This window comes from Elgaria multicarinata, chromosome 16 (genome assembly GCF_023053635.1).
Source record: "Elgaria multicarinata webbii isolate HBS135686 ecotype San Diego chromosome 16, rElgMul1.1.pri, whole genome shotgun sequence".
Lineage (NCBI taxonomy): Eukaryota > Metazoa > Chordata > Lepidosauria > Squamata > Anguidae > Elgaria > Elgaria multicarinata.
This window is the reverse complement of record NC_086186.1, coordinates 8,955,352-8,980,711: the sequence shown is the minus strand read 5'-3', so window position 1 is coordinate 8,980,711 and position 25,360 is coordinate 8,955,352. Positions and strand designations below refer to the sequence as shown.

The window sequence follows — 25,360 nt, the reverse complement described above, 5'->3', positions numbered from 1 at the left end:
AACAGGAAGCCTGAGGCCAGGAGCTGCTTCTTGTGAGAGGTCCCTGGTCAATTGTTCCCCTGCTGCTTCATGTGTGGGGGGGATAAATTTTGCCCGACATGGTGTGAGCGTAAGAAGACTTGTTTCCAAACACTAGAAACTGGCTTTCTGAAATGACAAAGCCCCAAGATGAAGCATGGTGCACCTTGCTATTCCCTTCATTAACTGTTAGCTGGTCACAAGAGGCAATTAAACTCCAGGCACAGCAAGTTTCTCTGACATCATGCTTTATTTGATGCACCGATCCTTTCGCCGGATAGAAATAACTGAGAATTACAGGAGTCTTGGGATTGAACTTCATGGCTGCCTTTCCTCTCCTGACCTCGTTTTTGCACTGAGAGCCAATTCCAATGGAAGATGCACAAGACTGCTTCAACCGCTACCCTGGCTAGGACTGGCATGCAAGAAATACAAGTGAGGCCACGAGTTCAGAGACAGAGAAACACCTTGACACAACAACAACAACAAACAACAGTGTGCTTTGACAGGTCATGACCCAGAGAGGGAAGCTTTCTAGGTGGAGTCCGCCATCTCCACTGTGTCCTGTAATTGCTGGACCATCTTCTCTTCCAGCTGTTTGGCTTTGCCTGTAGAAGAAAGCAAAAGTCACACTTTCAAAGCCTGGAAGTGAACAGGTGGCTGACATCATAAGAACATAAGAAGAGCCCTGATGCTGGATCAGACCGAGGGTCCATCTAGTCCAGCACTCTGTTCACACAGTGGCCAACCAGCCATCGGCCAGGGATGAACAAGCAAGACATGGTGCAACAGCACCCTCCCGCCCATGTTCCCCAGCAACTGGTGCACACAGGCTTATTGTCTCGAATACTGGAGATAGCACACAATCATCAGGGCTAGTAGCCATGGATAGCCTTTGCCTCGAGGAATTTATCCAGCCCCCTTTTAAAGCCATCCAGATTGGTGGCCATCACTACGTCTTGTGGTAGTGAGTTCCATCATTTAACTGTGTGAAGAAGTACTCCCTTTTATTTGTCCTGGATCTCCCACCAATCGGCTTCATGGGATGACCCTGTGTTCTAGTATTTTGAGAGAGGGAGAAAAATGTCTCCCTCTCCACATTCTCTACACCATGCATAATTTTGTACACCTCTATCATGTCTCCCCTTAGCCTCCTTTTTCCCAAGCTAAACAATCCCAGTTGATGTAACCTTCCCTCGTAGGGGAGATGCTCCAGCCCCTTAATCATTTTAGTTGCCCTTTTCTGCCATTTTTCCAGCTCTATAATATCCTTTTTTAGGTGTGGTGACCAGAACTGTACACAGTATTCTCAGTGTGGTCACACCATTGATTTGTATAAAGGCAGTATGATACTGGCCGTTTTATTCTCAATTCTTTTTCTTATAATGCCCAACATGGAGTTTGCCTTCTTTCTTTATTTATTTATTACATTTTTATACCGGCCAATAGCGGTTCACTCTCTGAGCGGTTCACAAAAATTACAGAAATTTACAGAAGCCGCACACCGGGTGGACATTTTACCTAGTCCTGGAAGCAAACTTTAGCTACCGGTTTAATGTTTTAAAAAGGCCATTTAGAAATGCCCCTGCCCCCCTGAGCTCCATCCCCACCTGCCTCACCTGCATGCGGAGCCCGAATGAGGTGGATGCTTTGCTTGACTTCCCGGATGTCTTGTGCCTTCTGCAGCTCTTTCCCCTTCTTTAATCTTTGCGGGTGGGGGAAACGAGGAGGAGATAAAACATTTTTATTCCAAAATCAAAGGCAAAAGAGGGTGTTGCAGCAGTAGCAGATTTCAAATGCACATAAATTAGACCGTATATTTTCGGCTTGTCAAGAAAAGCTGGGATCTCACCGACATAAGCCCCATGACAGGAATGAAGTTTAAAAACGGTTTTAACAAAACCCCAGAAACGTGCACTGCGGGTACTTCAGATGATTAAGCCGAACCGATTTCCCCACTTTTACTCCGCGAGTGCTTTTCATTGCATTTGCCCCCCCAAAATGCCCTGAGAAAGAAGTCACCTATTCCCCTTTTACAGACAGCAGACGCAATTCCTGGAAAGAGACTTTTGAGGAGCCTGGGATTTTTGCAAATGTTCTTCAGCAACAGAGCTCAATTCAACAGCAAACTGTCAGTTATTTTCAACCTGCCATGGAACTAAAAGCTCTCCCCATCTCAGGCCTCGAGGGGGGAAAATGGCCCCATACCTGTTCATGATGAACTTGGCTTGACGCTTCTGCTTGATCTCTTCTACTCTCTTCATTGCATCCACTGAAAAGCAAAAGCATTTTCACAATAAAATAGCTGCAGCTCAGTCATTTCTCAATAGTTGTCAGATTTTAGTTCCTACCATTAAAAAGAGTGAGGCAGCAGAAGAATCTCAGAGAAAGAACTGGGTAGTCAAAAAACAAATCTCACCGCTTAGACAAACCTCTTTCAGTCCAATACAGGGCTCTTTTTCACAAATGAGTGAAAAATACACAGTATTATCTGAGAATCAAATCACACTCTATCTATTCACATGTTTTTGAAAAACTGAGTGAACGCATGCGAGGGGTGCAGGATTGTGTGACTCCAGGCTCCACCCCAGGGGTGCAGAGAATCATAGAATAGTAGAGTTGGAAGGGTCCTATAAGGCCATCAAGTCCAACCCCCTGCTCACTGCAGAAATCCACCCTAAAGCATACCTGACAGGTGGCTGTCCAGCTGCCTCTTGAAGGCCTCTAGTGTGGGAGAGCCCACCACTTCCCTGGGTAATTGGTTCCATTGTCATACTGCTCTAACAGTCAAGAAGTTTTTCCTGATGTCCAGCCGGAATCTGGCTTCTTGTAACTTGAGCCTGTTATTCCGTGTCCTGCACTCTGGGATGATCGAGAAGAGATCCTGGCCCTCCTCTGTGTGACAACCTTTTAAGTATTTGTCACACAGAGGAGGGCCAGGATCTGTTCTCGATCATCCCAGAGTGCAGGACACGGAATAATGGGCTCAAGTTACAGGAAGCCAGATTCCAGCTGGACATCAGGAAAAACTTCTTGACTCTAAGAGCAGTATGACAATGGAACCAGTTACCTAGGGAGGTTGTGGGCTCTCCCACACTAGAAGCATTCAAAAGGCAGCTGGACAACCATCTGGAGAGTCTCATGCAAACTGGAACCCTTGAAAAGGAGGGGTGCCCACCACATTGAGAGAGGCCTCTGCACAGATCGCTCCCTACAGATGTTCCAATGGGGTGGAGGAGCCTGTTACCGTGAAGCTACACCCCTACAATGTCTTCATAGGATTTGTCCTGCGATGCAGCACAGGGCGGGGGAGGGGGGATACACAGGTTCCGCACAATACTAACACATTCAATGAGCTAAACACCAACATTCAATGGGGCAGCAACAATGTCTTGCTACATTTCCTAAAAGTAACACAAAACCAGCATATGTCGTCTCAGTTGCACATATTTGCCATTCTTCGTTTTTTCTACTTATTCAGGAACATCTAGAGTGTGGAACGGGCACTAAATACTAGGCATTACTTGAAGAAACTAGAACTGTAGATTGCCGTGCAGCGCAGGGAGGTCATTCTTTAGAAAAAGAAGGGAAACGCCCTGTGAGCTTCTCTGGACTGGAGCAAGACAGTGCAACAACAACAGCCCAATTCTACTTGCAGAATACAAGGTTTCTGCTTACAACATTTCAAAATGCAGACACAAAACCCATAGGCAATTTTACATCTCACATCTTCCGAACAGCTGAGATGTGGTGATAAAAACAACGTTACAAATACGACTGTTTTCAGAAATCCTGCCCTCTGCATATAGGAAATTCAGATACCTGTCTTATTCCAAAGTTCTCGCTGGTACTTCACCGGTTCGTTCCTCCGTTTCTCAAATTCAAATGAATTGTCCTGCATGGATAAAAGCAGAGGAATTAATATGGCACAACTGAGTTCCAAGCTGCTCTCTGAAATACATGCCTACTATTTTCAACATTTCCCAGTTGTAACGGCCTGAGCAGCACCCACCATCATTTGCCTCTAAACCCTCTGGAATAACGCCCTCCCCCCACCCCCCTCACAGTATTGGATGCAAAGACGTCAATGCCAAAGGGTCCAATCCTCAGCACGAGCACATCCACAGCAGGTGTGCAGGTGTCGATGACTCAGATGCAGTGCGGACCACTTGGAACGCTCTGCAGGAACCAGTGTGGAAGGCAAGGTGGGCAGTGAGGCACAGCTGGGTCACCAGACATCAGAATTCTCCTAACTGGATCAGACCATGGCTCATCTAGTCTGTTGCCAACAACGGCCAAACAGATGCCTCTGGGAAGCCCACAAGTGGGATGTGAGGGCCACAGCCCTTTCCCACTGCTGCTCCCCAGACATGGCCATTCAGAGGCAGGCTGACCCTGAGCGTGGAGCCCCTTTTGAGGCATCATCATGACGAACAGGCTTCTTGTCTTCCTCTTCGTGTGTGCCCAACCCACCTTTAAAGCCACCTAAGCCAGTGGCCATCACATATTGGAGCATAGGAAGCCGTCTTACACTGAGTCAGACCAGCTAGCCCAGTATTGTTGACACTGACTGGCAGCAAAGGCTCTCCAGGGTTTCAGGCAGGGGTTTTTCCATCCCCGCCTGGAGATGCTGCCAGGGGTTGAACCCGGGAATTTCCACATGCAAAGCAGGGCTCTGCCACTGAGCCATGGGGTCCCTCTTGCAGCAACCGATTGCATGTTGCTAGGGAAATTTCCCCAAACCCAATAGGGAAGGGACGACTCCAGACCGGTCCAGCTGCAGAGGCTTTATTTTATTACGTACGTAGAAAAGCTCACCTCTAGCGAGCCGAAGGCTGAACTCTCTGCCCATCAGCCACATCAGCATACTTTTATACTCATCAAAGTTGCTCTGATGAAATCATACTTTTCCCTCCTGTGACTGATCACAAGTCCCATATTCCATAAACAGAAAACCATCCTTACATAAACAATGCCATATTTTGGCAGCCTATGACCAGTACAAAATGTTGCATTCTGTTCTTTGATAAGCACCCCAAAGAGAAATTGAGAGTCCAGAGTATACCCTGACCCTTCCAAAATGCCCAGTCAGGGCACTTAGGTGATAAACAATGAAGTGATGCGCCTTCATGTCTATTCTGGTTCCTAAACACCAGGAAAAAGCAACATGTGAGCATGTTAGATAATTTATTTATTTAAATTAAATAAATAATTTAATTTAATTTAATTTATTTAATGATTTAGAGCCAAGAGATCAGGACAGCCTTGAGCAGCCAGCAAAGAGGCTTTCTGTGTCTCCAAATTCAAAAATAAGGAGGGGAAGGGAAAAAGGGATCAGAGTATTTTTGGGTGCTTGAGCACTTTTCCACAACAGACAAGGGGTTTTAATGGGGTATTTTCAGATTCCCCTGTCAACGTGGTGCGCAGGCCTTTCTTTTGCCTACCCCAGTTATTCTCCTTATCTAAATGCTGCTCAAAAGCTAGAGAGAGTGCTAGTTCAAAGACACCGCCATGCCTCAGGCGATCATTTTCCATGTTCAGAGAAGAACTTTTCAGCACTCCCAGGATTCCTCTTGTGCAAACAGGACTCAGGCTCCGTGGCGGACTAAAAGGCGCCCCGAGCCGCACACTCACCACCGTCAATTCTTTCCCAGCTGATTTCCGGAAGGCTTTGGTCCACCTGACCTTCCTGGGATTTCGCTTCTTTTTGAAGTTTTTGTGGCATTTTGACTTGCAAAACCGAAACACCTGCAGGAAGAGAGTCCGTAGGAAGGTTACAAATGCCGGGATGCTTTGTTGGAACCACAAGGAAAGCCCGATGCCCACTCAAGTCTCTGAGAGCAGAGGAAAAGTGGCCAGTTTGTGCTGAGGAAGCAAAATCTGGATTTCTCTGAGGTTTTAAAATCTATTATTGTTGATTGTTGTGATATTTAGATTGGGTCTGCTTTCAGCACTTCCTGAAAACACTGTTATTTCAGGAAGCTTTCCCTGAGTGACCGGCCGCGGTTTACCAAAACTCAAGTTTTATAGCTTTGTTTCTTTTTAAAAAAAACATTATTTTAGCATGGTTGTTCTCCACTCCGAAATCTTTAGATGTGGAGTGGTAAATAAACACTGTGAACAAGCAGACAAAGAAAATGTCGAAAACAAGCGGAGGAGAGCGAGAGGCAGCCCAGGGGGCGTTTCGGGTTGCGACGGGCTCCCCTCCTTCGGACAGGCCTGCGCCGGGGGCTCAAGTAAAGGCAGGGCGGAACCAAGGGCTCATCCGCAGCGGGACTGCCCAGACGGGGCTGCTAGAAAGACGGAGTAAAGGAGTGGTCGGCCTGGGCGTTCTGCACATGCTCAGAGGCGGCGTCGGCGTCGCCTCGCGGCTCACCTTGCAGTCATTGCGGACGAAGAGTTGCCCGTGGCCCGGGTAGACCGGGCCGGAGCAGAAGTAGCACTTCTCCACGCGCATGGCGGCGGAAGCGGAAAGAACGGAGGGAGGCCTCCGCGCCGGAAGACCCGCTCTCGCTGCTCCCGAGCCCGGCTAGAGCGTCCTCTCCGGGCCCAGGAACCGCAGCGCCTCCGGCACGCATGCGCAAGAGAGCTGCCGCTGAGGAGGGAATAACAACAACAACAACAACAATAAATAATAATAATATGTTTTTATGGGGAAATATACATTTACTTATTATTATTATTATTTCCTGCTTGTTTAAGAATGTGTCGTCGTCGTTCCCGCCCTTTTCCGCTTCTGGCCCCGCCCCTTCATTCGCTCGCGCTTCCCTTTGCTCGCTCCGCCCCCTCCCTCTCTCCCTCCCCTCCTTGGAGGCTCCCCATTGGCTCAGTCCGGGGACAAGCAGGCGTTTTGGCCCTTTGAGAAGCTGTCCTGGGCACCACTACAAGATGGCTGCCAGGATAGGTGTGGCGTGCCTGGCCTACCTCACAGGGTTGTCATGAAGATGCAATGGAGAGCAGGAGGGATATAGAAGTTTAGGGTGATACACCAGTCTCCTGCCCCAAGGACTGAGCCCCAGGTGGGGGTGGGGGTTGCTGAGCCCTTTGGGCCCCCTTCCACAGCCCCCCACCTGCTGGTGCCTTAAAGACAAATTAAGAGGGGAGGGGGCTTTCCCTGGCCTAGGAGCAGTCCTTATTTTTATTTATTTTTATTTTATTTATTTAAGCATTTTTATCCCGCCCTTCAGCCAAAAAAGGCTCTCACGGCGGCTTACAAAAATATTTCTTGACAGTCCCTACTCACAAGCTTTTCCCCCTACAGCCAGAGGTGTAGGCAGGATGGTCCTGTGCACCCTCTCTCCCTGCTCAGTGCCAGGGAGCAGCTGCGTATCCGGCACTCCTGGGAGCAGGTGGAGGGAGGGGGCCCTTGTGCCACCCCAACTGGGGGGTTTCTGGAGGGGGTCAGTTGGCCACAGCGCTTTGTAATCTGGATGAGTGCCTCTTAGTCTCATGCAGCCCCAGGGCCCTTCTGGCAGGGCAGCCAGTTCCCATGCTGAGCCAAGATATGCTGTTCAGAAACAGCAGGACAAGCTCCCTGTACCAGTGGACCACAAAGGTGAGCAGGCCAGAAAAGACTGAGTGTGCCTACGGCTGCACAGCACCATGTTGCTGGCAAGTATGGCTCAGTGTGCCTGTCTCCGCACTGGGTCCCAGCTTCCAAGGGCCAGGAGAAAGAGAGACAAGGTGGATGGGAGGAAGGAGACTCAGTCCTTAGGAGGTTTGTCTCCCTCTGCCACCCCCTCCCATCTCTCTGGATATTTCTGGGCCTTTTCTAACTGTCACAGAGGGGCCGAGTTCGAATACTGCCAGGCATGCACAGAAGTGGGGACACCAGAGAATTCCCTGTCAACACTGATCATACTTTGCTGCCTTGGATGTCCCAGTGCATTTATGAACAGCCATGACCCGCTCCCAGCTTATGAAAGTTCCTTGTGCAATTCTTGATTCATTCTCCACAACTTCTCAGCTCTAAAGAAGTCCAAGACACTGACAGCTGCTATAATTCATTTTTAATAAAGTTCTCTTTTCATGGCAGTACAAAGAGATAAAATTTCCTTTTATACAGTTCTGTAAATACATACAATGTGCAGGCCAAAAAATATGGCAGTAACAGCCTTCAGAATGAAATCTAAAATTCATCTCCAGGCAAAGGAAAATACACCGTTGCATTTTGGCACCAAGTCACAAAGGCATTCGCTCGTCAAGGGCTGGTTTGGATTTTAGCCTAGATTGGCCACGATGAAACAAACAGGTAGCAGAGTTCCAGGACCTTCTGCCAAGAAGTGAAGTTATAGTTTGTCCTCGTTTGAAGAACGACTTTGTCAGGTTTTCTATGCTGATTCCTTTGCTTCATCCTGGCTACTTCCAAAGGCACGCGTGAGTCCTAAGAAGCCTACAGTCCATTCCTCACTGGCATTTTCGAACATTTGAGCCAATATTTGCACACACACCTGGCTATACCGGATCGATCAGTGTGTGCACTGCTTGTTAAAGCAACATGGCAAAGTTCTAAGAGACCTAACAGCAACCCTTCATTACATGTTCTTATTTGCATAATTAAAATTGTATTTGGTGGTGGTATGCTGCTAAACAACACGCAGCTCATTGTGAGACGACAACAACCGTTTTCGGAAGCTTTGTAAACGTATTGGCCATAGCCCAGCAAAACGCACCACATCACACTGGAGGGCTTCTGGTTTTGTTATTGCATCAGATTGTCCGTTCCTGAGTGAGGTTTGCCAAACAGCAAGTCACTTTCTACGCACAGGTGGGCTAAAATGCAAAAACTTGGCAATTGTGTTGGTGGGACTGATGCATGAAGGAGTATTTGCTTGCATGCATGGGACTCAGGACCCTGGGGGCTCAAGGTGCAGCTTCTAGCCCAGTGGCCTGTGTTGGTGTCTGGCCATCACAAAAAGCCTGGCACGTTAAGACTTTTGGGCAAGATGTTTCGAGTGCATAAAACTCTAGCTGCTCAGAAAGATCGCTCGGTAGGCACATCGTGGGTGTGTGGATATGTGGAAATAGACAGTTAACTCCTCCACTCCCTTTGCACATGTGCCATTGAAATGCACGGGACTGCGCAAGAAGAACTTTGGTATTGCTCTCTTTCATTTCAAACTTACATGAAAGCTGTGCCTAGTAGGTTGTACGTCCAATTTAAAACACTGATTCTGCCCGTTATTATAGCTGAGAATAAATAAATGATCTAGACCCTTTGATTACACATAAGCGAAGGCAAACAATCTGCATGATTGCAGCAAATGATGCTGGATTCTATCAGAACAAACACAACACAAAAAGCAGGTACATAAGCCAGGAGGTATTAATGAGCCACGACAGACCTCACGAAAACAGTAATGACATTGTCGGTCCAATTGTGAAGTCGATTTTTGGGACAAGGAAAATTAGGGGAAACCATTATTCCTGTCAAAACATAAGAAAGTTTACATGTGACACTTCAGTCTTCATATATCTGCATTCTTTCTTATTCCATCTATTTAGGCAGGTTAGCACATCAGTGTTCAAGCAAAATTAGTTCTTAACTCTGAAAGGCAGATGTTGGTGCTGTTACTAAGGCCAGCTTGGTGTTTTTATAAACAGATCTAATTTTTATTACTTGTTGCTTACGGTCAGGGCATTGCTAACATCAAAGATAAGTTACCTGCATTCTGCTCCTTCCCCATCTACTGGTTATAGTTTTCGTTGCTTTAGTGAGAGAATTTGGGCCCTTGGAGAAAAGTGTGCTGTGTTGGGCAGCAAACTCATATCCTGGAAACCCAAACAGACCAGTAATACTGCAAACCTGTCCAAATGCATTTCCGGATAACTACTAAGAAAGGGAAATGGCTGCAAAGCACCAGCCTATGTCATTTGAAGGTAAACTCCGAGGCTTAACAGAGCTTTTATCATCACATATCTATTGCTACGTATATAGAAGGCAGGAGCGGTCCATATATGAATCAAATTAGCCATGGTATCATCATCACTTAATTTAAACGCTGCAATCGAGTTTGTGTCCTCAACAACTGCACTTGCTTTTTCCTTTCTGTTCACTGAGCTGCTCAGTGGAGTTGTGCCCATTGGGCTGCACTACCCCTTCAGGGATCCAGGACTTGTCCACACACCGTTCCATGCGCTTCATGATGAGGTCCAGCAGCGTCTCGATGGCCTTGCTGACGTTGGTTCCGTTGGCGGCACTTGTTTCAAAATACGGGATCCTAGAAACAATGCATGTTAGACAGCATTACTCCACTGTGCAATCCTCTGAAGTCAGAGAAGACGTGGGGTGAAATTAGGAGCAGGGCTTTTTTCACTTCAGAGAGCACAACCTTTGCTGGAACAACAACTCACGCTGGACTGTCTTTTATGGACTTGCCCGATTACAGATTCCCATAATCACCACCTGGTGGTGCTCAAGATGCTCCTGCACAGCTTTTGCATTAAACGCTGCTGCTTTTCTACTTGGCTGTAATTTTTAGGTACCTTCATGCAGCAAACCATGGAGTGAAGGTACTTTGGCAGAGAGAAGTGAACAGAGATGAGCTAGAATGACTTCTGCTTTTCACTTCAGCCTGTTCCAGGGGCTTCTCTGGGCCACTTTTCTGGTGCAACCGTCACGAGTCCCGGGGCACAAGGAGCCCTCCTTTGGGGATGGAAGAGATGCCTTGCTACCAGCTCTCCTCCCCATTCCTCACACAGCACATACTGTAGTTCAACTATGGAATTCACTTCCATAGTGATGACCACTAATTTGGACGGCTTTAAAAGGAGGTTAAACAAATTCCTGGAGGAGAAGGCTATCCATGGCTACTAGTCCTGACGGTTATGTGCTATCTCCGGTATCAGAGACAGTATGTTTATGTACATCAGTTGCTGGGGAACATGGACAGGAGGGTGCAGTTGCATCCATGTCCTGCTTGTGGGTTCCTGTTGACAGCTAGAGGGCCAGAATGCTGGACTAGATACCAGCAGGGTTCTTAGGTTATTTATGACCAGGGCTGGGCAAAGGGGGGGCAGTGGGGCCAGCTGGCATGGGCCTATGATTTTGAGGAGGCCTACTTCGAGTTCCCCTAGGCAAAGTTGCTTGATTTTTCTGTTGATGATGATGAATTTGCCCAAAGGAAACCACGTAAAGCATTTCTGAATGTGAAGAAGTGATGTCTTATATACATCTTGAATAAAAGCACTTGCCATTACCCTTTTTTTAATAAATACTTCTAGTTCATATGTATTTAGAACAGATTAAAAATACTTAATGAGCACTTTGAAATGGGGCCTACATTTCCCATCTGGCCCGGGCCTATTACCAGCTTTGCCCGGCCCTGTTTATGACTAACCAGGGCTCTGAAGGATTGTGACCAGTTTTTCCGTTAAGCTCCTTCGAAGGACTTCCTACAGCAGCCGTTTCAAGGTACTCACAGCAGACTCTGCCCAAACCACAAGAATAACTAGAAGGATGTTACTTGCCCATGCTTTTCTGCAAGTTCCTTTGCATCCTCTTCTTTCACCATCCGCTGCTCTTCCAAGTCGTTTTTGTTTCCACACAGGACCACATCGGGGTTTTCACAATAGGCGTGGGTTTGCAACTGGCCTAGCGGCAACAGGAAAAGGAAAAGACAGGGCTCACTTGCAACACCAAGGGAGGCGGCAAACGCTGGAGTTGCTGCTGCCAGGGTCCTTTTTTCAGTCTGGCCTGGTTTGCAATAAGGCACATGGTCACTCTGACACCCCTCCTTTCATTCCTCTGCTCCCAGAGCTTTACTTTCAAAGCAGCCTTTTATTTTATAAATCTCTGCTCGGGCTCCATCAAGCACTGGGCACACTCTTGGTGCTTTTTCAGGGGAGGGGAAACCTCCAGCCTGCTGCGGGGGGAGGGCAGAAGTCTGGCCCCTGCCCTTCCCAGGGGGAGAGGAATCACCCCATTATCTCTGATCTGAGGTCACAACGGGATTCCCCTTTACGCCACTCACCTTTCCAATCCGAGGTCGAGTGGCACAAAGGGGAATAACTCGGTAACATGGGCGAGAAGAAGGAGGCCAACTCAGTTGGGACTTGCAGGAGCTGGCAGCTATAGCAATGTGAACGATTTGTGAATTATGCCCCAAGCCAAATTCCTTGAGACAAGTCCTCCAAGGCACTGTTGAAGGTTTCTGAATCTGTGCCCAGCTGTCTCTCTAAGGAGTTGCCCTCTGCTGCTCATGGCTGCCCAAAGTGTTCTGGAAAAAGCAAATGACCACAAGGTCTGTTCATCCTGCCATAAAACACTGCCCACCCCCAGGACCTGGCTGGTTCGCGGCTGACTTATTTATTTATTGCATTTATATCCTGCCTTTTTTCCTCCAAGGAACCCAAGGCGACATACATAATCCTCCTCCTCTGCTCCATTTTATCCTCACAACAACAACCCTGTGAGGTAGGTTGGGCTGAGAGTCTGTGACTGGCCCAAAGTCGCAGAGTGGGGACCAGAACCCGGATCTCCTGACTCCATCCAACACTTTAGCCACTATACCACACTGGCTCTCTTATAGGGAGGCCGCCTCTCTGCAGGCCTGGGGGTGTTGTATGCCCCCCTCCCATTCTGGAACAGGTATTCTTGGGTTCAGACAACTAGCTGTGTGCAGGGAAGAGGGTGGGAGGGAGGGGGAGAGAGAGAGAGAGAGAGAGAGAGAGAGAGAGAGAGACTTACTCATCCAGTTACGGACATTGATGAAGCTTTGTTCGCTAGTCAGATCGAAGAGGAGGAGGAATCCCATGGCATCCCTGAAGAAAGCGGTTGTCAAACTTCGAAACCTAAGGAGAAGAGAAAAAGCAGAGGGTCAAGGCTCCTCCCTTGCGTTCGCTTGAAAAGCCAGCCTTCTAAAAAAAAGGAGGAGGAAAAAAAGACCCCATAAAGACTGCCAGTACCAGCCCGGATTCATCCTTAGGCTTGTTTGACTTCAGCTGAAAATAAGGTTGGATCAGCAATCGAGGAAATTAGCCTGGAATATTTTCCACCGGCTTCAAAGGAGACAGAATTGGGGTTTGAATTACTGTGGACTGAGGCTAAAGTAATTTGAAAGGAACAGAGGGACTCCTGGGGAGTTCAGATTCTCCAGGCACTGCTTGGTAAACTCTCTTCAGCCAGCAATCAACAGAAGAACAACAAAAGCATTGCTGAAGCTGGGAAGAAAGACGTCTGGGACCACGGCACTTGGCCACTTTGTGATCTGGAGCTGAGCTCTGCGTTCATGCTCTTGCTCCTCTGCCTGAAATTCAACAGGCTCAGCCAATCCATTTTTTTAAAACCCTCACCTTTCTTGCCCTGCGGTGTCCCACAGCTGCAGGTGTATTCTCTGTCCTCGACCACTAACGCCATCTGGCCCATTCGATCGGTACACCTGTTTAAAAATGGACACTTGTGAGCTGGAAGGTCTCCCAATCCATCCCCTTACGAAATCAGGATGTCTTTATGGAACCCCCTTCCCAGAGCGTGTTCAAGAAGCCGGTTTGGGGTCTTTTCAATGATCAGATCAGTTGTGTCCATAGATCCTCCCAGAGTGCAGGACACAGAATAACGGGCTCAAGTTAAAGGAAGCCAGATTCCAGCTGGACATCAGGAAAAACTTCCTGACTGTTAGAGCAGTACGACAATGGAATCAGTTACCTAGGGAGGTGGTGGGCTCTCCCATACTAGAGGCATTCAAGAGGCAGCTGGACAACCCTCTGTCAGGGACGCTTTAGGGTGGATTCCTGCATTAAGCAGGGGGTTGGACTCGATGGCCTTGTAGGCCCCTTCCAACTCTGCTATTCTATGATTCTATTATTCTGTATTTGTTTTTAGTAATTGCATTTAATTTATGGGGCGGGGATGTATATGTTGATTTATTACTGTTTTCCGTTGGCTGCTGTGGCACAAATCCAAGATGCAAATACCGTCTCCTTCCCACACGGTCCCACTTCATGTCTCCCATTCTGTTTTGGCCCTGATGCCCAATCCAAACACATGTTTACTTAAAACTAGGTCTCACTGAGTTCAATGGGGCGTACTCCCAAGTAGGTTTGCATAAGATTTCAATCTCAGAGTGGAGGAGGAGAAACCTTCAACACACAATGGGAAATGTTTCTAATATGTAAACTTGAATAAAGATGATCCCTCAGAAACGAGTGTAAGGACATCAGAAGAGCCCTGGTCGATCAGACCGAGGGTCCATCTCGCCCAGCACTTTGTTCACACAGTGGGCAGCCAGCTGTTGGCCAGGGACCCACAAGCAGGACACGGTGCAACAGCTTCCTCCCACCCATGTTCCCCAAGCAACTGGTATATATCGGCTTACTGCCTCTGATACTGGAGGTGGCACATAGCCCTCAGGACTAGGAGCCATTGATAGCCTTCTCCTCCAGTGTAGGTTTTCAGTACGGATCCAGCATGGCTCCTCTTATGTTCTTATCGCTCCGGTTTCTGGAAACCCTCTTCTCAGCATGCCTGGGCTCAGAGCCCCTGCTCACCGCAACCCAAGAACCAACCCCCATCTGTGGGAAGCAGTGCAGAGGAGACAATTCTCTGAGCATGCTAAGCTTTGGAGCAGGAAATCCCCTGCTCCAAAGCCCAGCATGATAAGAGAGATCACTACCACTGGGTCATAACATCTTGGACTGCTTTGGAGCGGAGAACCACAAGAAAGGTGTGAGCAGCGGCCCCATGCAATAAGAGAGAGACCACCTACCCACCCCAACCTGCCCTCTTCTGCACACACACAGAGGACCTGTGGGAGGAGAGCAGCCTGAAGTCATCCAGCCAACCCAAGATGTGTGGAGCCCCGTTTTGATTGTTCCGATTTAAGTAATTATACAAAGAACAATCAGATAATGCGCACACACCAGCAAGGGATGTGCACCCTTCCCCACAGCTGGCCAGCCCTGACTGCTAACGGCAGTTTTAAATGCAACACCACCATTCAGTATCAACCTAATCTCATTATAGGTCAGAATTATAGGCTGGAACAGGGCATTAATATGGAAAACCAGGTGGCAGCAGGTAGGTTGAAATAAAAGACAGCTGCTGGCAACAGTTCAGAAAAGAAGGCAGATCTAGCCTAGAAAGGGGCTTACAGGATGGCTTTGAGAAAGCGCGTCTGGCTTCCTGCTTCATTTCCCCACCCGCAGCTGTCTTCTCTCTAAAGGGATTTGAACCGTCGTGTCCATCTCAGCAATGCGGTGCAACCTTATTTCTCCCAAAAAGGTTGAGAAATGGTTTCGATTGGCTTTCCCCTGCCTGTTGCTTTCCAGGTGCTTAGGACTTCAACTCCCAGTCGTCCCAGCCAGCATGGGCCACGTTCAGGAATGCTGGGAGTTGGAGTCCAAAGCATCTGCAGGGCAACTGGTGGGAGGAAGATTATTTATTGCAGAACAAGCCAGCTTTGAGGTCTCCACCTGGGGCTTTGGATAAGCAGGAGATTCCAGACAGTTCAGATTTAAAGTTCTTAGCAATAGCTTTGTGTGCATCAGGTGATGTGGTTCTTCCCTTGCAGCCTCAGCTGAGCAACGATACCCTTGCTCTTGTCCAAAAGGCCCCAGGGCTTCCTCAAGAAACTGCTGCTGCTACTACTACTACTGCTGCTATGATCTCCTAGAAAATTGTACTGTTGACTGGATGGAAGCCTGAGAAAGAGAGAATGTGACAACAGTAGCAGGAGACCATCTGGACAAAGACCTGTCTTAGAAATGTGAGGAAATATCTCTCTCTCTCTCTCTCTCTCTCTCTCTCTCACACACACACACACACACGGTTCATATCCCTTGAAAAGAAAACGGAAAATTATTTTTACTTGACTTGGTTACACGCAACTGTTACAGGAAAGCTCAGGCACGTTGGCTTTCACACATTATTTTTGCAAGCATCACCCTAGCTCCTTCTCTAATATTGTTCCAGAAGGCCAGGAGCAAAAGGATCTTGATAGTAATGTGTGAGCTCCTAGCGCCTGCTGTACTTAAAGTTCATGACCTGCCTGTCATCTATCCTAACTGAATCGACATGGGACAGCTTTCAGAGGGATTAGGGGATGAGACTGTCTGTGGCTACTGCTCCTGATGGCTACATGCACCCTCCAGGATCAGAGGCAGTCTGCCTGTTTCACTAGCTGCTGGGGAACATGGGTGGGAAAATGCTGTTGCACTCACTGTGAGAGCAAAAGGCTTACTAGAGAGGCGTTTGGTCTGATCCAGCACGCCTCTTCTTATGTTCTTGATCAACACCAGCAAAATTGGCTAAAATGTATAAACGGGCATCAGGATTGTGCTGGAAATGTGAAGAGCAGGAAGGAACATTCTACCATGCATGGTGGACCTGCAAAAAAGCAAAAACTTTCTGGATACAAATCCATTCTGTAATCCAAAAAATCCTAAAAATTAATATCCAACTGAAACCCGAACACTTTCTTTTGGGATATAATAATAATAATAATAATAATAATAATAATAATAATAATAATAATAATAATTTTATTTATTTCTTACCCGCCTCTCCCTTTGGATCGAGGCGGGGAACAACATTAGAACAGGAATCAATACATCTTAAAAATTCTTGATTTTACATTGATCTGGATAGGCCTGCCGGAAAAGGCTAGTCTTTAAAGCTGCCTTAAAATCACACAGAGAGTTAATTTTACGAATCTCCTCCGCCAGGCCATTCCACAATCTGGGGGCGACAGAAGAAAAGGTCCTCTGGGAAACTGATGTCAGCCTAGTTTTAGCTGACTGAAGTAAGTTCACCCCAGAGGACCTGAGTGTGCGGGACGGACTGTATGGGAGAAGGCGACCCCGCAGGTAACCTGGACCCAAACCATTTAGGGCTTTAAAGGTAATGACCAACACTTTGTACTTTGCCCGGAAACTAATTTATGGATGAGCAGATGAAAAAGAATCATGGGACTATATTCTTATATATGACAAGAGCTGCGAGATTACTATATGCCCAAAGATGGAAGAACAAAATAGCGCCCACATAGAGGAATGGCTACTAAAGATGTTTGAGCTAGCGGAGATGGCAAAACTCACGGCAATAACGAGAGAAAAATCAACTTTAAGATTTATAACTGAATGGGAACCTTTTGTAAATTTTATGAAGGGTCGAGAAAAACATGACTCGTATATCTCTGGATTCAACCAATAATGTAGGAAATGTTAAGAGAGAAATTAGAAATTTGGATTTGACAGTGATAGAGTAAGAAAATAGTAATAACAACATTGTTACATATTTTTGCTGGGGAGAATGTTGGAAGAACATTTTATTGTTGTGTTTTTTGTTTGTTCGTTTTTGTTTTGTTTTTCGCTCTGTAGTGTCTTTTATTTGTTGGTGTTTGGAAATAATAAAAAGATTAAACCACTGGATCAATAGGCGTTGCCCTCTTGTGAATATGCAAAGAACAGGAACTCCAGATATGTGCAAATGCCTATTTTCCTCAACTACCAGGTCACCACCGCGGTGAAGCTACCGGAAGGGTAACTTGAATTGGCCACTCCAAAGCCTGGATATCCTCTGGATAGAGGATCCCTTGTCGCCCCATTTGTTTCAGGGAATTCCAACTCCTTCTTCCTTGGAAGCGTGGAATGCCTATTGGAACAGTCCAAATTCAGGCATAGAACCGGGAGCCTCAATTCACTCCAGGAGCAAAGCGATGGTACCTCTTGTTTAACCCCAACTCAAGCCTCCTCCGTCACAGAACAACCCTCAAAGTGCCACTGCAGACCTGTGGTCGGTTTTCACTCACTTCACGTGTTTTGTTCCTCACCTGTTTATGTTCAAAAAGGTTTAGGAATCCACCCCGTGGTCCGGAAATGCTGAAGCAGCCCTGAGCTCTGATCTTATTACTGGAGTGTGCTTAAAAATGAATGTTCCTCAAAATGACTTGGAAACGTAGGAAATTATGGGGGACTTACCACCCTCTTTTCTCGGAAGTCGATGCCAACAGTCGTGATGAATTTGGAATTGAATTTGCCATCTGTGTACTGGTAAAGGAAACTGGTCTTCCCTACGCCAGAGTCGCCCAGGGCTAAAAATTTGATGAGGTAATCATAATCTCCATCAGACATAGTGAAAACTTCAATGGCAGCCTTAGGATGGGGAGAATGGAAAGCAAAAAAAAAAAAGTAACTGTTTTAATTTCTACATCAGAAACTCTGGTTTTTCAATAGTCCTTGAAGTTTTTGACACCATAGCTGGCATATATCCAGACACCACCCTGGAATCCAATCCCACCTGAATTTTTCCCTCCATAGGGATCTAATAGAACAGCCCAAACCATCACGGGTGAAGATTATATAATATTATTAATTATTTTATTTTATCTTTATTATGCATGCACCTGCTCTGCTGTTTGACCATGCATTGGATGTGGAGTTCCAGGCATGTAAGCTGAGCAAAACAGAAATGGGTGCATTGTTCACACGGAACGCTGGACCTGGTTTTCTTTTCCCTGCACTCATATAAGGAAAATATGATGTGTGAAGAGGCCAAACACCATGCTTTCAATATACCAGTCAAACTAGGTCACAGTCCTTTGATTGTCAGGGGATGAATTCTACTGTGCCTGTTTTGGATTTTCAGTTGCTTTGAACAGCCAGGTTTTGTTCAGATCCCTTGGCCCATCTACACACATTTTCAGTTTTTATTACAATCACTTCCCTCCATCCTTTCTGTCTCAATACAAAGCACTCGAGGCAGCTCACAACTGATCTAAAACTAATCTGTAAACCACCCAGAGAACCCTGGCTATGGGGGCGGTATATAAGTGAAATAAATAAATAAATAATCCAAAATAAGAAAAGAGTCTAATAGCAAAGAAGTAGCATTCTACATATGGAAATTGCAAAAGATGGAAATTGTGGGTAAGGAACACGAAGAGGAAATGGGTGGGGGGAGAGCTATTGAGGATGAATTGGTGATGCTTCCATGATTAATAGAAGTGTAGCTTCCAAATCGGGTGAGGTACTGGTTCCTCTGTATTCAGCACTGGTTAGCCCTCAGTTCTGGGCACTTCACTTCAAGAAGGATGTAGATAAGCTGGAGTGTGATCAGAAGAGGGCAATGAGGATGATCAGGGGTCTGGAAACAAAGCCCGATGAGGAGAGACTGAAAGGACTGGGTATGTTTAGTCTTGAGAAGAGAAGATTGAGGGGAGAGATGATAGCACTCTTCAAAGACTTGAAAGGTTGTCACTCAGAGGAGGGCCAGGATCTCTTCTTGATCATCTCAAGAGTGCAGGACATGGAGTAATGGGCTCAAGTTACAGGAAGCCAGATTCCAGCTGGACATCAGGAAAAACTTCTTGACTCTAAGAGCAGTACGACAATGGAACCAGTTACCTAGGGAAGCCATGGGCTCTCCCACACTAAAGGCCTTCAAGAGGCAGCTGGACAGCCATCTGTCAGGGATGCTTTAAGGTGGATTCCTACATTGAGCAGGGGGTTGGACTCGATGGCCTTATAGGCCCCTTCCAGCTCAACTATTCTATGATTCTATTTTCCGCTGTGATGGACCAACCAAGTGAAAATATCTCTAAGAGAAGGTTGGCGCAGATAAGGGAGGCTGTAAGATTATTGTCTCTTCAGGTTTCAGCTTCGTCGTCCTCCTCCTCCTCCTCCCTGTACAAATATTTAATAAGCAACCTCCACCCTTTGCCTACGTACAGTAGGTTCCACCCAGGAACACTTCTGCAAGATGAGCTACATAGCCCAAGCAGGGTTTCTGCAGGAGTGTCAGTCATGCACCTCTCGTGTATTTTTTAATGTTGTTATACACTCCTTTGGATGCCTGTCAGAAAAGCAACCTATCAATTCAGGGCATGCATCATGTGCAGGGTGGGTGGGTGGAACAATGCCCAATGGAGGAGAAAGAGGGGCCTCCAACTTGGGGGTCAAGACAACAGGAAAAGGGGGATCACGGAGAGAAAGGAGGCAAGCCAGCATCCTCGGGAGGAGCAGCGGATGAGACAGAAGGCCGATCCCCCGGGACTCTCTGGGCACACGGCGCCCTCTTGCCATGACTGCAGGGCACACGGGCTGAGTGTAGACACAGCCACCCTGAAAGCTGGGCTTCTTGCATGACGCGCTAGCCCACATGGAGCAGAGCGGGCAGCCATGCACATGGGGGTGCCTGGGCATGGGGCAGCTCCAGGCGCAATCACGGTGTGCAGTGGCACCAACCAGATTCCCAGGGATCCCCACGACCTGAGCTGCTGGTTTTCCTGCGAATCCTTTCTCTGATGGAGAGGTCAGTTTAGCAGGTTTTCCAACACATCCGGCTCTCCTGTTGGCATCGGTCAACTTGATTCTGCCCGTTCCCCGCCCCACCCCACCCCGGTTCCCTTCTGCCCCCTAAACCCGCTCCCTAACTGTCCTGCTTCCACGCAAAGGGCCCGGCTCGTGACCAGCCCAGTATCCCAAAGAGGAAAAACGGGACTCTCCAGAAGAAAGAAAGAAGGGGGGCTGCCCCCATTCCCAGCTCCGGCCAGCCCCGCTCTTCTCTGCCCGGAACATCTCCGCTTGCTCAGGAGGGTTTCCTCGGTCCCCCGGGCGGAGAGGAGGCGCGGCTCCAACGTGCGTTCTGGCTCGGGGCCCTCCCCCTCCCCCTCCCGCAAGCGGGCCCGGCTTGGCTTCCCCCCACCCCACCCCCGGGTTCTGCTGCGCCCCCGCCGCAGCCACTCACCTCTGGGCTCGTGCAGGCGATGCGAGGCGCTGGCCCGGCCGGACGCGCATTCTATCTATCTCGCCCGCCCGCGCAGCTCCACCTGCTTCGCACACAGCCCAGCCTGCGGCTTACGTGTCACCTGCCCGCCGCCCAGCGCTGTTTGCAGACCGCAGGGGTGTGCCTCGGTCCGGGCCGCGGCGAAGGGGGCCGCAGCCCACTCCTCAGCCGCCTGCCGGGCCCTGCGGCGCTCGGACGCGTCTGGTATCCGGGCCCCGCCTCCCTGGAGCCGCCAAACTCCAGGCATCGCTCTCGCTTTCAAGGCAGGCAGGGCCAAATCCGGAGCAGAAATGCCCAGGAGGCGGGCCTGCCAATTCACAGGAGTGCCTAGAGAAGTTGCTACTTAGCAGCTGCTGCTGCTTTAATTTTTAGAAAGAAAGGGAAATCCATGCTCCCCTGTCCACTGCCTGGTATTCGACAGCCCTTCCTAGAGGGGGGTTCTGTGTTGCAAAATTCAGGGTTTGGGAAGTGGCACCCAGTTGTTTTATATTGGGACGCAATGGACTCCCTGCTCACCGTCCTCCTTCAGTTCAGGCTCCGGAGTCCAGGGTGGCAGGCCTGTGTTAAGAGGCTCCGCTAGGCAGTTGTATAGAGCCCTTGTTCGTTAACTGGGCTCTATACAGGAAGTTGAAAGGGGGGAATCAAGACAGTTAAATCCCTTCAAAATACATGGAGGTTACTCAAAGCCACAACAATAAAAGCTCAGCTAAAATGTATACCACAGGTAGCACCAAGTCCAAGACGTCACCGGCCTGGACTAGATGGACCCAGTGGGTCCAATCCAGCATGGCTCTACTTATGTCTTAACTGACTCACCCAAAATGCAACAAGCAACAGCAAGTTCTCTTACGATTTCTATTTTGGGTTCTCACAGAACATCTGTCACGGCAATGCCTTGAATTACAGTTAACACCAACAACTACTGTTGTGGACATGTGGTATGATACCACATGGTATTTGAAGGAGATTGCAAAGGAGATCCATTAGAAGAAGACTTGAAAACAGCTGGCAGAGACAAAGAATCTACATTCAGAATATACACCCAGATGACATTTAAGATCTTCAGAGGAGGCCTTGCTGGTCATTCCAAAACGAACAGAATGTTGCCATGAAGAACCTTGGCAGCAGAGCCTTCTCTGCAACAGCACCCCCATCTAGAAAAACCCTCCCTCGTCACGTTCAGGTGGCAGAAAATGTAACATCTTTTAAACGTCTCCTGAAAACGTATCTTTTCACACAGGCTTTTCCTGGTCTGTACTTACTTTGCTTTTATATGGTATTTTTTAAACTTTTATAGTTTATATTATGATTAATTAAATTTTTACAATTACTTTTTATACTTTGTATAAAAATTAGTTATTTTATCAAATTTTATTAAAGTTTATTTAATGGTAGCTCCACCCTAATTTTGCACTTCACAAGCTCTCTTAAACCCATTTTGCTTTGCGTGTTGACTTTGGTTTAAGATAAGGCCTTTATTAATAATCGGATTTGAAAATACTGTATTGGTGTTATTTTTGAAATGATTTTTATCTTTGATTTAAGCTAGATTTAGGACAAAAACATTATTGGGGGTGGGGGGTTAACCAAAGATATAGTGTGTGCAATGGATTTATTACAGTAAGAACATGAAACAAAATAACATAGTAATATTCACTAAAGGCTAGATATGAATTGTAATAGTGCTCTGGTGTGTCTATCTTTTATCATTTCTTTGATATTTAAAAATAAGAGCAAACAGCAGACAGCTAGCCATAACATTTGCATCCTTGAGCTGAGAATATCATTTCCCCCCCTGGTGGGCCGAAGCTCCTGAAGGCCAATTGATTACAGCGCTCTTGAATTGCCCAGAACAGCAGGCCTATCGCGGGTCCATCACAGACTTGCTGTGTCTAATTCCTCACAGTCACACCATTTGGCAGTCCTGTTCTTTTCTTCGGAGGTTGAGGGCCAGTGAAAGAGTCTGCAGCAAAGAAGCCTCTTACACATTTACACAGGAGAAAGGGTGAAAGTGCAACTGGAGGACTTGGTCCTGCCAGCTGAGAGAATTCGCTAAGTCCTACCCAGACCCTGTGCTTTCCTTTATATCTGTCCTCCTTGACAGCTTAGAGCCTTTCTACACTCATGATTCCTCACTTAAGGTAGTTCGATGGTGCTTTTCACAACATTGTCATTTTCCAGGGCCTCTCCCATTCTTTGCAACCGTTATAGTGTTGTTGGTTTCTTAATAAGGAAAGTCTGGTATTTTTCTGAAAGGCAGTATAGACTCCTCAAGCATTTGCACAATTCTGCTATACTACAGTGCCGCCTAGTGGTTGTGTCATAGAACTTATAGAAAGACACAGAAACCTCCTGGGAAAAGAAACACGTGTAAAGAAGTCAATCTTAATTCTGCAAAGAATCTGGAAGCAGAAGCCTCGGTAAAGTGGCGGGTTAAAAGTCTCATGTAAAAAAGCCCCCTGAAGCAGGGCAAGAACTATATGATATGGATGGCTCTTAGAAATTGAATGAAGAACCCAAACCAACCAGGGATGTTTCTAAACATTTGCGCTGCTGAGGAAGTCCTTCTCCGCAATTGGGTAGAAGCAGAATTTATCAGATGGCACCTCATATTGTGTCCCATTCCTCAGAAAAATCTGATAATGCCCTTCTCTGCAGGTATTATTATTAATTATTAATATTTATTTATATATAGCGCCATCAATTTTCATGGTGCGTTATGTTAGGAACACAGAACATGACTTTATTCCAGGTCTACTCTGTCTAGCAGCACATCTATCTATCTATCAAGAAGAAAAATATATCTCAAGTTTCTCTCTTTTTTAATGATCAGATGCAAAATCCAAGGCATTGATCATTCAAAGTGAAATAGAAACAGACGACAAGTTGATGAAGAGATGTGGAGATGAAATCAATCAGCCATGACCCGATATGGAATCTCATTACACCAAATAAATGTTCTGTTGGTATATAAGTGAAGACTTAATTTTGAATGAAGACTTAATTTTGAATGCATCTTTTGCAGGAAAAGAAAACATTAATATCAAGAAAATGGTGTCAAGTCACAAAGTCATCCTTGATGGTCTTTTAGGATAAGTGCAGCACTGGCCCTCTGCAAGGGAGAATCTGCCGCTACTCCAGCCCCACAGTTTCCTGCATGGAGACCTTTGATGTCACCCCATTACTCTGGGCCTTCGTGTGTGTCAGCACTGGCAGGTATCCAGGGGAGGGCAAGTAAGGCTGCAACCATCCAGCGGTACAACACATGTGGAGAGAGCAAGGGGGGAAGACCAGCAGCTATGTTGGACTGCCCCTCCCAGAAAAGGGAGAGCTTCAGCCATCGCCACCTTATTAGAGAACCCCACCTCTCCCTTTAATCGGGGAAGAACCCTAATGGTACCCTGGCACATACCTGCTTTGAATGCAGAGGGGCCCACCCCTGGTGTAGTCCTAAGGTAAGTCTTGGAAAAACCATTCTCCCTCTGCCTGAAGTCCAGGGGAGCCACGCCACTCAAGACGCCACAGAGCACCAGAGAAGCGACCAAATGTCTCCTGGGCCGGCATTCATCTCCTGACACTTGACCACAACAAGGCTGCTTTGACTACAGTTAAAAAATGTGCTCGTGGCAATGGCTGGGGCTAATACAGTCATCTCTTGATTTATTCCTGTCGCCAACCTTTTTTCTATAAATACAAGAGAGAATGACCAGAGAGAATGCTCGCGCTCTCTGCCCATCCTTCGTGCCACAGAAACCACCCCACAATGACTGGGCGCAGGGGCTGGAGCCGTTTCCACAGCCTGCCGCACAAAAAGACAGGGCAGGCTCCCAGTGTAGACCTGCCCAAGGGTCCCTTGCTGCCTCACCTGGCCATTCCTCAGGGGCCTGTGCCACTCTCACGGCCCTGTGGTCCGCTGCCCTGCTTCCATGTTGCGCTTGAAGAAATGGGACTCTCCTCCCTCCAGCCCAGGATAAATAGAACCTCCCTGTCAGGATTTCCTTTGTGGAGAAAAAAATACGCCAGAAAAATGCTCCCTTCTCACGGCAACAGGAAGTCCTGAGTAGCCAGCGTTTGAAACAGTGTACACAGGGTACACATGCAGAGGAAAACCGGAGGCACACTTCAACGTGCCCCTTTTCCTCACCCACCAGAGGCTCCCATTGGAGAGAACAATCCGGAAAGTGAAACACAGGGAATGTCCAGGGAGGAAACTTCTCCAAAGAACCACGAAACCTAAACAATGCAAAATTCGGCTCTGTGTATGTGAGTGTGTGGCTGCAGTTAGTGGCTTTATTCTGCTTCTTCATTTATTCCTTCAAAAGTGTGTGGGGTGGAACCACAACATAGGAAGTGGCATTGCCCAGTGCTTATCAGTCCCTGCAGCTAAAACAAGCAGCCCTTTCTCTTGCCAAATCATAGTTTGATTGCAATATTCGGATAGTTTCTTGTAATACATCATCGGAGCAGAACACACCTGGAGCCCAAAGAGCCAACTGCAAAGGACTCAAGGTGTTTCCTCAAATAACTCTGAGCTTGAGAGCATTTGGCCCAAGTCCGGCATTTTGAGACAGACAGATGTTCCCCCAGACCACACGAGGAAGCAAACAAGACACGGCATGT

General features: G+C 47.4%; 2 protein-coding genes across 3 annotated transcripts; both read right to left on the bottom strand.

The window, feature by feature from the left end:
- Positions 1–249: 249 nt before the first annotated feature.
- Positions 250–6,506, bottom strand: RSL24D1 (ribosomal L24 domain containing 1). The gene is made up of 6 exons (XM_063142896.1): positions 6,395–6,506; positions 5,653–5,766; positions 3,841–3,913; positions 2,227–2,290; positions 1,638–1,723; positions 250–626 (listed from the first exon to the last, which is right to left on the bottom strand). The coding sequence occupies exons 1-6, from the start codon at positions 6,473–6,475 to the stop codon at positions 553–555; spliced, it is 492 nt and encodes a 163-aa protein (XP_062998966.1). The 5' UTR covers positions 6,476–6,506; the 3' UTR covers positions 250–552.
- Positions 6,507–8,012: 1,506 nt separating this feature from the next.
- RAB27A (RAB27A, member RAS oncogene family) lies at positions 8,013–24,673 on the bottom strand. Of its 2 annotated transcripts, none has more exons than XM_063142258.1 (6): positions 24,606–24,673; positions 17,935–18,108; positions 13,312–13,397; positions 12,707–12,810; positions 11,488–11,611; positions 8,013–10,238 (listed from the first exon to the last, which is right to left on the bottom strand). In XM_063142258.1, exons 2-6 carry the CDS (start codon positions 18,085–18,087, stop codon positions 10,040–10,042), a joined length of 666 nt encoding a protein of 221 aa, XP_062998328.1. In that variant the 5' UTR covers positions 18,088–18,108; positions 24,606–24,673; the 3' UTR covers positions 8,013–10,039. The 2 variants fall into 2 exon arrangements, with proteins under 2 accessions (XP_062998328.1, XP_062998329.1); XM_063142259.1 differs by lacking the exon at positions 24,606–24,673 and adding an exon at positions 20,702–20,749.
- Between the last annotated feature and the right edge of the window lie 687 nt (positions 24,674–25,360).